The sequence below is a fragment of the Pteronotus mesoamericanus genome, unplaced genomic scaffold (assembly GCF_021234165.1).
Source record: "Pteronotus mesoamericanus isolate MK-2021 breed Mesoamerican mustached bat unplaced genomic scaffold, CSHL_Meso_final contig_22, whole genome shotgun sequence".
Taxonomy (NCBI): domain Eukaryota; kingdom Metazoa; phylum Chordata; class Mammalia; order Chiroptera; family Mormoopidae; genus Pteronotus; species Pteronotus mesoamericanus.
The window spans coordinates 4,165,164-4,178,340 of NW_026555090.1; the positions used below are offsets into that span (position 1 = coordinate 4,165,164).

The following is a 13,177-nucleotide window of genomic DNA, read 5'->3' on the forward strand; positions in this document are numbered from 1 at the left end:
AGATGTCAGTGGAAGGAAGGGATGATAATCAATACTGAGCTTCATTTTGAACAGATTTAAATTTGATGAAAAGTCTATACTTAGAGGAACTTGTTTAAGAGGCAGGTAGAAATAAGAATCTCTTAGAAGACAGACGGTTCTCAGGAATGTATTTTGGTTAATTTATCAAGGTCCAAGTGGTACTAAAGACATAGAGTGACAGGCTTTTGTGAAGTGATTAATTTTGACCAAACTCAAAGGAAAATGATTAATAATTTAGGATGCCAATATCATAATTTATAATAGGACATGTACCCATGTGTTATTTGATATACCAATTTTCAGAAGGTTGCTGAGTGAACAGGAGCAAAGGGGGTCTCTTGCATCAAGTCATGTAGTAGTGAACCCCCTCTCCCTTCATTCACTCCTCAGAGAACAAATAATGACATTCCCAAGCCCAGGATGTGCTGACCCTTGCTCAGTGCTGGAGGAGACTTGCGGACTTTAGAAGGACCTTTCTGCACCTCCTTGCTTTCTCAGTAGAAAATAGGGGACCCAATGTGACAATTCCTTGATGGCTCAGGGACCTCATTAAGAGCGCAGATGATGTTTATTGGGAGCAACACTCTTGGAATGACTTCATTACCGTTGGGGGCTGGGGTGGGGGGGTTGAGACTAGTGGTCCCTTCACCAAATGGCTCATGCTCTTTGTGCTTTTATAAAGGGAACTGATTTGTGCTCTGTGGTTCTGTGGGTCCCTCAACCCTCACACCGTGCCTTGGCAACCGGGTGGGTGATTTTGCCTCTTTTTGTTTGGAGAGGGTTATTGGTGGCCTTCACTTGGCTCCTACAACTTGGGTTCTAGATCCCACACCTTGAAAGTTTAGAGAGTATTTTTCATTGATTCCATTGCTATTTCCTTGCTAGCACCAGCAATTTTAACAAAGCATCAAGGTGTATAAGATAATTTTAGGGCAATTTCCCTGTATGTAGCTGGTCTTGGCCACAAGGAGCTGGTTCTTTTTAACTTCCTCCCTAACCCTCCTATGACCAGGGTGGCAGTGGGGGGCTTTAGCTCCAGTTCTCCCCCCTGAAGTCACCCTTATACCGGCCATGGGGCCATTCACTCACAGGCTCCATTTTAGTTCTTGGCCCATCACCAGGGCCTGTGCTCTGATAAACGGTAGACCCCGAAGCTTGTGGGGACCCTGGAGACCGTTGCAGCGAGTATCCTAGCTGCTCTTTGCCCACGGAGCTAGGGGAACCTGCTGGGCACTAGTCACCTTTCAGGGTTGAGGGGGTAGTGGCTTTGGCAATGCTGAATTTTGGGGGAGACTGGCAATCACCAGTAGCTAACCTTTCCTGGGCACCTTGCTCTACAGAGGGGGTAAGATGTGGAAGCGCGCCAGTGAGTTTTTATTTTAAAGGACAGCTTATTATTTACAGTGGCTCAGATTGGGAACACTTTACAATCCCGAAATGCAGACATGATTAATGCTGGTTCTTTCGCTTGATGGGCTGTTAAGCAGCCTCTACAATAATTATGAAAAATCTTTAAGAACATGAGAAAGCACAATGTAATGTTAGAGCGAAAATGATGAATTCAACAGGATGTGTACATTTTGTGACCATACCCTGAAAGAACTGGGTGAGAGCACACAGGTAATGGTTGTGTGGAGGTTAATGGGATTAGATGAGTAAAAAATAACATTGTCCAAACTTTGTATAATGCTGGTATATAATTTCACTTATGAGAACACATACAAATAGATACAGCAAAACACAACCGGCCATCATTGACACGGCACGTGCTCGAATTGCTCTTCCAGGAAAGGAGATCATTTTTTCTAGTTCTTCCTCCTCCCTTCACGACTGTGGGGCTGGCCCCACGTGGGCAGGCTTGGGACTCAGCTCATTGGAGAGCTGCCTGCGCACAGCCTTGAATGTGGCCTCCTTCGCTCCGTCTTCCGTTTTAACAGTGCTGAGGGCCATCCGCAGTGCTTTCCTTCCTTTGCTTCGTCCCCAAATGTGGCATTTTCCTTTTGTTTAAGTTCTATTTTGTAAGGTGTTTTAGGCCTAAAATTATTGCTGAGCCTGGATAAAGAGATTCAGGGCAAAGTACAGTCAAATTCTTAATTTTTAGGAGGTGATTTTATTGGATTGTGGCTCAACTCAGGAAAACTCATCTCCGACCATCAGGAGTTTAGATTTAATTACAGTTTGGGGTTATCTATTACCCAGAGTTGGGTGCAATGTGTGATGCATGGATTTTCTCCCATTTGGCCATCAACTGGGACAACTGTAGGTCACTGAACACATGCTCTCAATAGGCTGAGGGGATGGTTGGATCCTATAGAAGACAACTACTCTAGTTCTTTGCTTCTTGTCAGAGTCTCAAATGTAAGTCATCTTCTTCAAAACAAACACCAGCCTGAGTTGCTAGTGCTCTGAGCATTTTAAAAGGGGATGGCCTGGCCCACTGATAGAGGCAGGTCCTGGGAAGTGCCTGTCTGTTTCCCTCATGCCTTCTCTCAGCTCACAATGCTCCCATTGTTCCAGAGGAGCAGGACTTCCTCTCTCTGATTGATTAGACAGAGTGAGGCCACACACTTTCATGACCCCAGAGCTGAGGAGCCAGCTGTCGGGCAGAGAGAGGGGCTCGGAGCACACATTGCCTAAAGCCTTTCATGTTGAGTTTCCTGAATATGAGCTCGCAGGGCTATTTCTTGCTGCCCATTTCTCCATATCTTTTCTAGTTGTCTGCCTATTAGTACATAATGTCTATCCCAAACTATCTGTAAAAGGAAAGGTTGAAAAGCTCTACTCTGATTATGCCTGTTTGGCTTGTTCTGAAAATTATATTTTAAAATTTGGAACTTGATCTATAGATAATATGGTCACATTTGTTCTGTGCCTAATGGGTCTTCATATTACATCTTGAACTGGACATTTTCATACTTGTGATTCAACGTTATACAATTAAATTCGTACTTGTACTTAACAGGTATACAATGCCTGGTGCTTTTCCCTGCAGTGAATTTGTAAAGCATGTATTCAGCCAACTCAACATTTTAGTTCCTACGCAGAAAACACGTTATTTGGAAGCGGCCCGTACGATCTGCACACTGGGAGAAAAACGTGGGCCCTGAGCAGAGAAGCGCTTCACTCGGGATTTGAAAACACTGAAGCTGGCATTTAAACTACACCCACCACCCATCACTCTCCTTGTCCTTCAAGATCCAGCACAATCATCTTCTCCTCTTGAACTTGTTTCTTGACATCCCTCCCTACCCAGGCTGGGTTGGGAAGCATAAGGTCTGTCTCTTCCTGGGGCTGTGAGCTCCTTGAACCAGGGCTCTGTGTCCTGCTTCTCTGTGTCCCCAGCATCTGCTGCTGTGCCTGTTACATGGGGACATTCAATACTTGTTTTGCACTGTGGCTGATATGACTTGGTTTGGCCTATGTACAAGGATGTCTCTCCTTTTTTTTCTGATGACAAAGATGACATGGGCCATTCTTGCTGAGTTGTCATTGGAATGGGAAACAAACTTGCTTTGTGGACCCTTGACATTGAGAAGTGTAGACTGCAAAGCAAGAGGTGAGTATGGAGAATTCATGACGTGTTTTCGATGGGCGCAGGACTCACAGCAGGATAGAATTGTTGAGTGTGTGCATGAATGGATGAATAGATTGATGCTGCATGGCCATAGATACTTGAACTCTATTTCCACTGTGGAGTCTCTCAGGGCATACACATAATTCTTGGAGAAAATACATAGAGTACAGGAGCATTATCAGAAAGCAGGGTATTCCCCTCCAACCCACGCTGAGTGGTGAATTGATGATGCCAGGTCTCTCTAAGACGACGGGCACTTCTAATTAGACTCCTGCCTCCCGACTCCAGATGTGGTTAGAGATGATTGCTTCCCCCAGAAAGAGGCATAATCTATCTCAGAATATGCTGTCAACTACCAAAGCTGCTTTTTGTGGGCAACTTGACTTTTTATCAGTGCAATAATGGCTTGTTTCTCCTCACCTTGGCATGTGCCTGTGTCCGGGGAGGGGCGGTGAGGGGGAAGGGAAGGTGGCAGTGTAAGGAGGGGCCAGAGAACTCCTCTTCTTTCCTGAAAGCCAACCTACTTCTCTCCACCCCCGTTTCCCTCTGTCTTAACAGTTCTAGGATCCCCAATGCGCCCCTGCATCAGTGTTGCTAAAGGTACATCAAACCGTTATCTTTGTGTGCCCCCTAGAATCCATCAGGTAGAGGTAGGATTATGGCAAGAGTTTCCAAAGCTTCAGTGAGGGTGGGGGCAGGGTAAAGAGGCAGAGAGGATGACAATAAGTGGGGGCTCAAGGGAAGTCTGTGGGTGTGCACTGTGCACCCAGGTCTGAAAGGCAAGGGTTAGAGCACACACTGGGGCCTCTCGGGACGGAGACTGCCACGTCAGACACGCACTGCCACACTATGCCGGCTTGATCCATGCCCAGGAACGTTTCTCCGGATCTTAGAGAAAACCCTTCCAAGACACTTTTGGCCTAAGTGGCAGCTTCCTCTTCAGCCAAAAATAAATGAGGAGCAGCCAGAGGGCAGACAAGGAAACAGGGCAGGGGAGGAAATGAGAGGTTGAGAAGGATAACATGTAAGGGTGAAACAAGACCTGCATCAGTTTCCTGTTTCAGAAAACGTGGTGTTCCTTCTGGGGCAAGACAAGACTCTTAGGTATGGCTGAGGGAAAGAAGTGAGAGATGAGACACAGCAAGACAAGACGCCTACAGATTGGAGCAGTGAGGAGAGGAAAGAGGCTGAACAGAGGGAAATGAGTCTAATTTCCAAGGGAGCATTAGGCCCGCCTGTTGGCTCAGTCTTCTGGGTATGGACACTTTTGCAAGACCAGCCGTTTGAGATTGATTTCAGAGGAAGTGAGCCATTGAAGACCCAGCAGTACCCTTAGCAAGCTCATCCTTCCATCCTCTTATGTCATAACATTCTCTGATGCTTGCAGTTCCAACACAAGTGCTGGAGAAAGATTTCAGAATCCACACAAATGTTTTCCTGGTTGACTGTTCCATGAGATGCCCTACCCAATGAATGAATGAATGAATGAATGAATGAATGAATGAATGAAATACTGAATGAACGATTCAATGGTCAAGTGAGACTAGGGATGCTGCATTTTAATCTTCGGCAAAGGAGATTAGGGGATGCTGCGAATCAGTCTCCTTTCGGAGAATTACATATCAAGTTAACAAAGAACAGGACCTGAGAAGTCCTGTGCTAAAGGAATTTGTTTAACGTGTCATTTTTTAAACTTACCCGACTGAGGACAGGCCTGCTAAACTTAGAGTCCACAACACTGTGGACTATTTAAATAGTGCCCCTGGATTAAACAATTTATGTGGCCAGATAGGGTGATCCTTGCCATGGACTCTTTTCCCCTCTAAGTAACACCTATTAACATCGTGAGAGATTCTGCATTCTGTGGGGCGCAGCTTGGGAAACACTGGGTGAGGGCAATGCCTTGCTTATCGTGAGATTGCAAATGTCGCTACTTTCGCAGCATCATCGGGGCTAAAATCTGAGTGGGGTTGATTTGTGCCAGCGCATCCATACTGATCAGTCCTGTTGGGACCCACAAAATCCTTCAGCAAGACGGTGTCCCGAGTCAGAGAGGCAGCCCATGGCCACAGAGAGTGGGCGAGGTTAGCGCTGCAGGAGAATACTGTCCGCAGCCACAGTTTTCTTAGTTCAGTACTTTAAGGTGCTATTTGTTTTTCGTTATTGTTGTTTGTTTGTTTTTTGTTTTTTGTTTTTTGTTTAAATCTCAGTCAATTCCAGCATAGGCAGCTGGTGGTGGAAATACTCCACGGTCCTTTTAAGTTTTTAAAAGTGACTGCTAAGCCATATTGAGCATGTGTAATAAAGAACGCTTGGATGAAAATACGTGTCTTAGAACTGCCAAAGGTCTGAAATGATTCTGTGGACCTGTTTCCCATCTCTTAAGTAGCGAATATCCTGTATATCTTTAGAGGATTTTTTAGATTCTAAAACAGCAGTTCCCAAGTTTGTTGCACATAAGAATCAGGCTTTTATTTCTGATGCTATGTTGCATCCCGTTCCAATTAAATCACAATATTGTGGGTGGGAGTCAGGCATTTGAATTTTTGAAAGATCCCCAGTAATTCCAATGTGCAGCTGAGTTGAGGGATTGCTGGTTTAGAAGCACTTTTAGCTACGGACATTTAACTATAAAGGCCAAGCCTCTGACAGAGACGCAGGACAGGAATTCATCCTTGCCCTCATCTTGTTCAATAACAGAAGCCCTGAACATCCTCACGATCAAGGTCACACATTTGTGCCAGGTTCCGGGCAAGTGTCACTTCTTTGAATTTATTTAGGTCAAACCCAGCCTGTCAGACTAGATTCTGGAAATGGTGGGACAAGAGACTGGCTGAGGGGGAAGCTGGGGTTGAAAGCCCAGTGCATTGAACGTGGCCTTTGTGCCTGCAGAAGAAACAAGAAACCGCGTCAATGCAACGCCTCCTGCCTCTCTGTCAATGCTGTTTCTGTCCACAGACTGCTGGTCTGCATTTCACTGACAGAGACAAAGTGGAACCTTTGTGCCAAGCTGAAGGAAATTATAAAAGCCCACAGCTTGTCTTTGGACTTAATGTCAACTATTTGTCTCCTTTTATTTTCAAACAAACAAGTCCCCACGTGAGTGTCGAGGCTGTCTCAAGCACACACTCCCCTGGTTTTCTCGTTGCCTCGTTCCGGCACCAGCAGGTAGGAGAAAAAATGGCTACTTTTTAGAATTGTCCCATCAGTGACAGGCTGTTTTAGCATCCAGTGACATCAGGTGAGAGGCTTTGAGCAACACGGTGGCTTACACAGTTGCAGGCTTATGTTGAAACAGTTTACTAATAACTGGACTTCTCCCAGCCTTCTGAGTTCATTAACTAGAAACTTAGAAGCAAGGGTGAAAGGAATTATCCAAAATTCCCAAAATACCACCAACCCAAAACACTTTTTTTTTTCACCGTCTGGCATGACTGAGTAGCTTTCTTGTCCATGTGGGGCGGAATACGAACACACTCCTAACAGCTCTGCAACACGGAAGATAAGTCAAGTATCCTCTTTCACTGTAGCTAGACAGGTGTGGGCGGGGTGACGCCGGGCGACATGCTCCAGGTGACTGGGAACTTGGATGGGTGGCCTGGAATCCTGAGATCCCACGGTAGATCTTAGAAGGAGAAGATGTTTCCACTTCCAATTTTTTTTTATTATTATGGACAATTCTCTTAAGGTTAGAGGATTTTGTGAGCTCTATTTCTTCCCTAGCCTCAGCAGAATGACACTGTGAGTGCTCCTAAAAATGTCTTGTCATGAAAGAGTGCCCCGAGACAACAACAGGGACCCTGTAAGGGCTGGATCAGAGTAGGTTTGACAGAAACTCACATTTTTTTGAGTATGAATTAATCTCTAAGATGCTAGCTTTTGTTATGTGTGTTATAATCCAATGCTGACACTTGTGAATAATTTAGTTATAAATACAGTGGAATTTAAGGTTGTCTCTGTCCCTAACACACTCACTTGCATCGCATGAAGTTTCTTTGAGTAGAAGAAAAAAGGTGTGGAAAACCGGGGAGTTGCTAATGTCAGGGGAGTGTTTCACTCATGAGCAAGTCCGCTGAGGGGAAGCTTTGGAATCATGTCTCAGTCCCAAGTAGGGCTATTCGGACCCACTGCATTACCTGGGACTTGGTTAGAAAGCACATTCCCACCCCCCAGCACAGACCTCCGGAGTCAGGCTCGGTGGCCGGGGCGCCCTCTGGGTTCTAACACCTTCTCAGTAATTCAGTGCTCCCTGGTGTGAGGAGCATCTTCCGAGAGATGCTTCTCACAGTGGGGTCTCCTGGCCAGTATCATCCGCATCACCTGGGAACTTGCTGAAAACCACCTGAGACACATTGGCAGGTGATACCCGAAATGCTCCTTGGCACTTTCCAATGTTCAAAGGCCACAGAGATGGCAAAACTGAACATATAAAATACACAATTCTTGCATAAAAATTCTCAGATGTGCCCTTTCTGGAAAGGAACTGAAAAGACCTCCTCAATCTGTTTCCTACCGTTAGGGAATTAATGATAAAACCTTATGAATCTTCCGTGTTTCCTCCCCACTTTGGTCTGGTACACTGGCTGCTGAGTCCGCCGCTCTGGAGGGGGCCCCGGCAGCTGGAGGGGGCCCAGGGGTCTGCGCTGTAACAGGCCCCAAGGCAGATGCACCCTCACAGCGGAGGGCTGTGAGGCTACTGTTTCCCTCCAACCGCCGGCTGCTCAGCCATGCAGAGATGAAGACGTGCCTGCACCCGCCCGGGCCTGGGGCCCCTGAGGCTGACCCCGGTGGCCGCCGGTCTCTGCCAGCGCAGGGCCGAGACGGACAGCCTGGAGGGCAGGAGCTTGGCCCACGTGCAGCGACATGACCACTGTTGGACTCCGGGAGAGAAGACGGCATGGTTTGGACGTGGAGACCTTTCTTTCCTAACTTTTTCCATGCTCCAGCCTCCGCGCGGCCTCCAGGCCTGCCCAGCACCCAGGCCTGAACTTCAGTTCAGAGACCGGGGTCCCGAGCAGGGGCCCCAAGGCCGGCGGGATCTCCTGGGCTCGCTGGCGGAGCCATCTCCTGCCCCAAGCCAAGTGGGTCCTCCTCTGTGAGGGCGGGCTCACGGCGCCCCCGGCAGAGGCTCTTTCACTTGGGATCCCAGGATGGACGCTAAACGCTTTCTCTTCCCGCCACGTTGGGGTGGCTCCTATCTAATGGGTATATTTTCCCAAAGGTATTTGCACCCTTGATGTGAAGAACTCTCTAAAAACGAACAAGGGGACTGATGTAAGAAAGGTGAAGACAGACGAAGGTACGGCTTGGGGCCTTAGCAAGAGGGCCTGTGCCGTGGGGCTGGCTGAAGTCAGAGGATCTGGGGCGGGAGGACAAAGGGAGGGCGCAGAGGCCGGCCCCTCCCCTGACACTGGTCGATAGGATAGAGCGAGCCGGGACGTGAGAGAGGGCGCTGCTCGTTTTGTCCCAGGCAGCTTCAGCTCTGCCTCTGCCAGACGTGAGCCAGTGCCCTGCCCTTCAAGGTGTGTGGGATCTGCCCTTGCTCTGAGGAGACAGAGGGGAAGAGTCCGGTCTGTGGCTGGAAGCTCTGATGTGCATTTTCTAGTGAGAGGCGCCCTCTCACATCCTGTCTTCCTGGGACAGGGTATACGCTTGAGGGGGCTGGGACCTTCCACAGCCCGCCCTTTCCCGCCAGGCCTGCCCCCAGGTGAGCTCCAGCGGCCAAGCACCGTGAGGCAGCCTGGGGACAACTGTGTAGTCTGCGCCTTCCCTTGATTATCCTTCCTGGCAGTGCCTTCCACTGACCTCAGGTTGCAGATGGCAAGATGAATCTTTTTACTCTGCTGCCTCCCAACATCCTATTGAGATGAGCAAAGGAACATGAAATCAAGAGAAGCATGCACAACTAGAGAAAAAGGGAATGTAAAATGTAAAGGAGAGGAATTTCGAGGCATTTTCTGCTACGCAGAACAAAGTTATAAAAGGAAGAAGGAAGCCTGCCCTGCCCATGAATTAGTATCTGCATAGAAACAGGCTGTTTGGTAAACTCAAGGGTAGAATTTCTAGTCAAGTCCCCCTATTCCCGAACACCCAAAAACTTATGGCTAGCAGCTGCAGTAAAAACTTACGGCGTTTTGAGCCCTTTAGAATTGAGTTCAAACCTACTGTTTGCTAGTTGTGCAAGCTAGTCAGCCTTGGTCCCATCTTTTGTTAAATGGAGATAATACTCATTCTAAGGTGTAACAAGGGTTAAATAAAGCAGTGCAGGCAAGGAGACATAGCCAAAATGTTCATAGTTACCACTTACTGATTACTGTATGCCAGGTGCTGTCCCAAAAGCTTTATATAAATTATTTCCTTTAATCCACAAGGAAGCCCTATGAAGTTGATCTTATTTTGATTACCATTCTACATATGAGACAACTAAGGTTTAGAAGGGTTAAGATACTTGCTCAAGGTTCACAGCTGTTAAAGTGCGTAGAGAAGGAATTTGAACTCAGGCAGCCTAAAGGTAAAGCCTATGTGTTCAAACTCTGAGCTGCACTGGCCCAAGCCCTTCAAATATATTCCTTCATTTAATCCTTACAATAGCCTTATGGTAACCATTTTTATTGGTGAAAAATAGAACTTCAGAGCTAAACAATTTGACGTTATATAAAGATCTGAAACCAAGCCTGCTTGATTGCAAGTTCCCTACTGTTTCCTGTCATGCTCTTCTTTAATCGATATGCTATATGCAACGGCATTGTTTCCCAGTTTTGGATTAGATTTTATTCCCATTGAATACAGGTGTGGGATGGCTGTTATGCACGATTGGGAGACATTCAAAATGTAGTTTCAACAGCCTCCATGCCTTTGAAGAATTGAATTATTGTCTGCGAGAGCCTTTAAATCACCTAATTTCTCTTTGCTCATAGATTTCACGGAAAACATTGGGCTTCCCCCAGAGCTTCTTGAAGAACATACCCCTTGGCCCGCCTACGTCACATATACCTGCCCAATGGTGAAAAGACTCATCAGGAACAGCAAAGCTAGAGAACTGGAATGCATGCGAGCTTTTGAGGAAAACCAGCGAGCACTGAAGCAGAAAAAGCCATCCAGTGTCATCCAGCTGAAAGGCAAAAAGTCATCTAAGCTCTCTGGAAAAATGGTGTTCAGTGACATGAAGTCTGAGACCATGCTATCATTGTGGAGGGCTTTCTCTCTATCGACCATAGGTCCTACCGTTTTGCCAGAACCCATACACTTTCATATGGATACCAGGGAAGGTCCCACGGAAAACTATAACAAGATCATCTTCCCTCAAAAGCCTATGATGAAGATGCTTCCACACAGCTCCCTTCTGGCCAGCAAGGAAAAACATTCAAATGTTTAGCAAGGAGCCCCTGCAGCCACCCCCCAAGACTGTACATCAGTTAAGCTTCATTTGCCACAGAGTTCACGATGTCCTTTACATGTGGACTTGCCCCGCTCGTGCAGAGTTCGGCTGAGAGAGGCCAGATCAGAATGTGAGCAGTGGGTGGGTGGGCAGGTGCACCCACTCCAGCATTGCCGTCGGACGGGGCTGGGAAGCCCTGAGCTCTAGTTGCCACTATAGATGCTTGGGACCTAACTGGGGGTGAATGAGTGAGTCTTGGTCCAGGCAGGAGACAGAAGTCACAGCAGTTACAATATCAGAGATAATTTAATGTAAAGAATTACTAACCAGGGAACTGAAAAGGCAGGAAGAGAACACAAAGTTAGCAAAGGAAGTAGTGCCCGCAGGAAGCGGTTGTTCCCTCCAAGGCCAGGGGAGGGGCGGCGAGGCGCGAAGGGACCTCTTCAAAGTGAGACGTTTGGAGAAGGGGCACGTGGGCGGGGTCTGAGGGTTCTGGGCGGGAATGCTCCTCTCTGGGGCTGGTGTCTGGAGCTTTGAGGGGAGCCCCTGTGGGCATGGCACCCCTGCCTCTGAGGAGAGGCAGCTGTTTGGGCTGAGGTGGACTCTGTGAGTTCTGGGAAAGCCTGAAACTGAGCTCAGACTCTTCTGGAAGAAATTGACATTGCCTGAGTGGACAAGAAGTGTCGCTAGGGGAACCAGACAGGGAGGGGAAGCCAACAGAGATAAACAGGAAGTAAACCAAAAACGAGTTCCTTCCTCTCCTCCCGCCTTGTAGGCACCCCCGCCGCCCCCCCGCCCAGCACCCGCTATGGGCAGAGCTAAACAGGGAGGAAAGCAGGAGCGTGGTCTGCAGAAGCCCAAACCCAGCATCTCCAAGAGGAGTGCAAAAGGATGGGCTTAACCCCAGGAGTAACACAGCTGAAGAGCCATCACGCTGGGCTTCCTAGTCAGTGATCCCACCTCACTGCTCCACCTGGCACCTGAACCTGGTATTAAGATGTGTTTGCCTTGAAGAGTTTACACAGCAGAAGTGGGGGCTTGGCTGTCCCCTGCTGAGAGATGGAGGATTTTCTGTCCTGTGCTTCTTTAAGGCTTGCCTTGTGGAGCAGAGTTAGTTGTGGCTGCACCTCTCAGCTGGTTCGGACCACAGCTAGAACTTGTCCACTCAGCCTCTGAGTTGCTCCCAATTGGTCCCAAAGCAAGTCGCTAAACAACTCAGTGGCAAAGCAGACAGGCTTTGTCTTGAGACATAAGGGGCTCTGGTTATGATGGGCAGGCCCAGCTGGTCTCAGGTTTGGGTTTATCTTCCGAGCGTAGCTTTTCTTTTCTTCGGCCTCACCTGAGTTTCTGTGTTTACATTTATGAAGCAGCTATCAGGTTTCCCTCCCAGAAATGTAGAGGGTGAAATGTGCTAGTTGTGAATAATGCCATTTGAAAAAGTTGAATTCGCCCGACAAATGCACTCTCTCCTCCTCAGGGCCCTGGAATCGTGCGCACTCAGCGCTGGCCGCCATGGGCCGTGTTGGGACAGCTGCACAAACGAGGAACTCCAGGGCACTCCTGCCTTCTCAGCACTTGGCCAGAATAAATTCTTGAAAAAATATACATGGTTTCCAGCTAATCCGAGAGGGTGTATTTTGTGTGCATTGAGCATTTATAGACATGGAGGCAGCTGATAAATCCCTCCAGCAAGAATTTTTACCTCTTCTGCCCATTCATGGAAATTTAGAGCTTGAGTAGATTTATGACCATACAGCCCCATTGAGCGTTACAGTTCATAGGAATTTGGAATTATTTCTCCCAATCTCTTTGAGGGCAGTGAAGTTACAGGTTTTTTTAAAGTAAAATTTCTAAGTGCTTAATAGTTGTAGTAAAAATACAAACTCTCTAAATTTAAATGAGTGTTTTATAAATATCATTGTTTTGACTAATACAGTTCTAACCTATTAGAACAACACAGGTATAAGCCTCCTGTTCTGATGAGAGTTGGTCGGGTCTCTGACTGCAGCTCAGGCTCCTTGCCTCCTGAGGTGGTTTTAAGAAAGAAAAAGTCTGACTTTTTTGAAATGTGGGACTCTGTCGCAGCCCAGGCTGGGCTTCGGAGGCCTGGCCACACTTGCAGGAGGGCTGAGGAGGCTGCTGGGACATCGCTGCCCCGGGGAAGAAGCTGCCGGATCTGACCAGCTGAGCCCTGGGAGGGAAGA

The 13,177-nt window shown here is 47.6% G+C and overlaps 1 protein-coding gene across 1 annotated transcript; it reads left to right on the plus strand.

Moving 5' to 3' along the window:
- The first annotated feature begins 8,458 nt into the window (after positions 1-8,458).
- Positions 8,459-10,970, plus strand: CDRT4 (CMT1A duplicated region transcript 4). Its single transcript, XM_054571099.1, has 3 exons — positions 8,459-8,495; positions 8,817-8,894; positions 10,513-10,970. The coding sequence occupies exons 1-3, from the start codon at positions 8,459-8,461 to the stop codon at positions 10,968-10,970; spliced, it is 573 nt and encodes a 190-aa protein (XP_054427074.1).
- The last annotated feature ends 2,207 nt before the right edge of the window (positions 10,971-13,177 follow it).

Bases quoted from the DNA above. Each gene is read 5' to 3' on its own strand.
- CDRT4 (XM_054571099.1), top strand. From the start codon at position 8,459: ATGACCACTGTTGGACTCCGGGAGAGAAGACGGCATG. The intron at 8,496-8,816 runs GTTTGGACGTGG...ATTTTCCCAAAG, and splicing joins CCGGGAGAGAAGACGGCATG to GTATTTGCACCCTTGATGTG. The intron at 8,895-10,512 runs GTACGGCTTGGG...CTTTGCTCATAG, and splicing joins AAAGGTGAAGACAGACGAAG to ATTTCACGGAAAACATTGGG.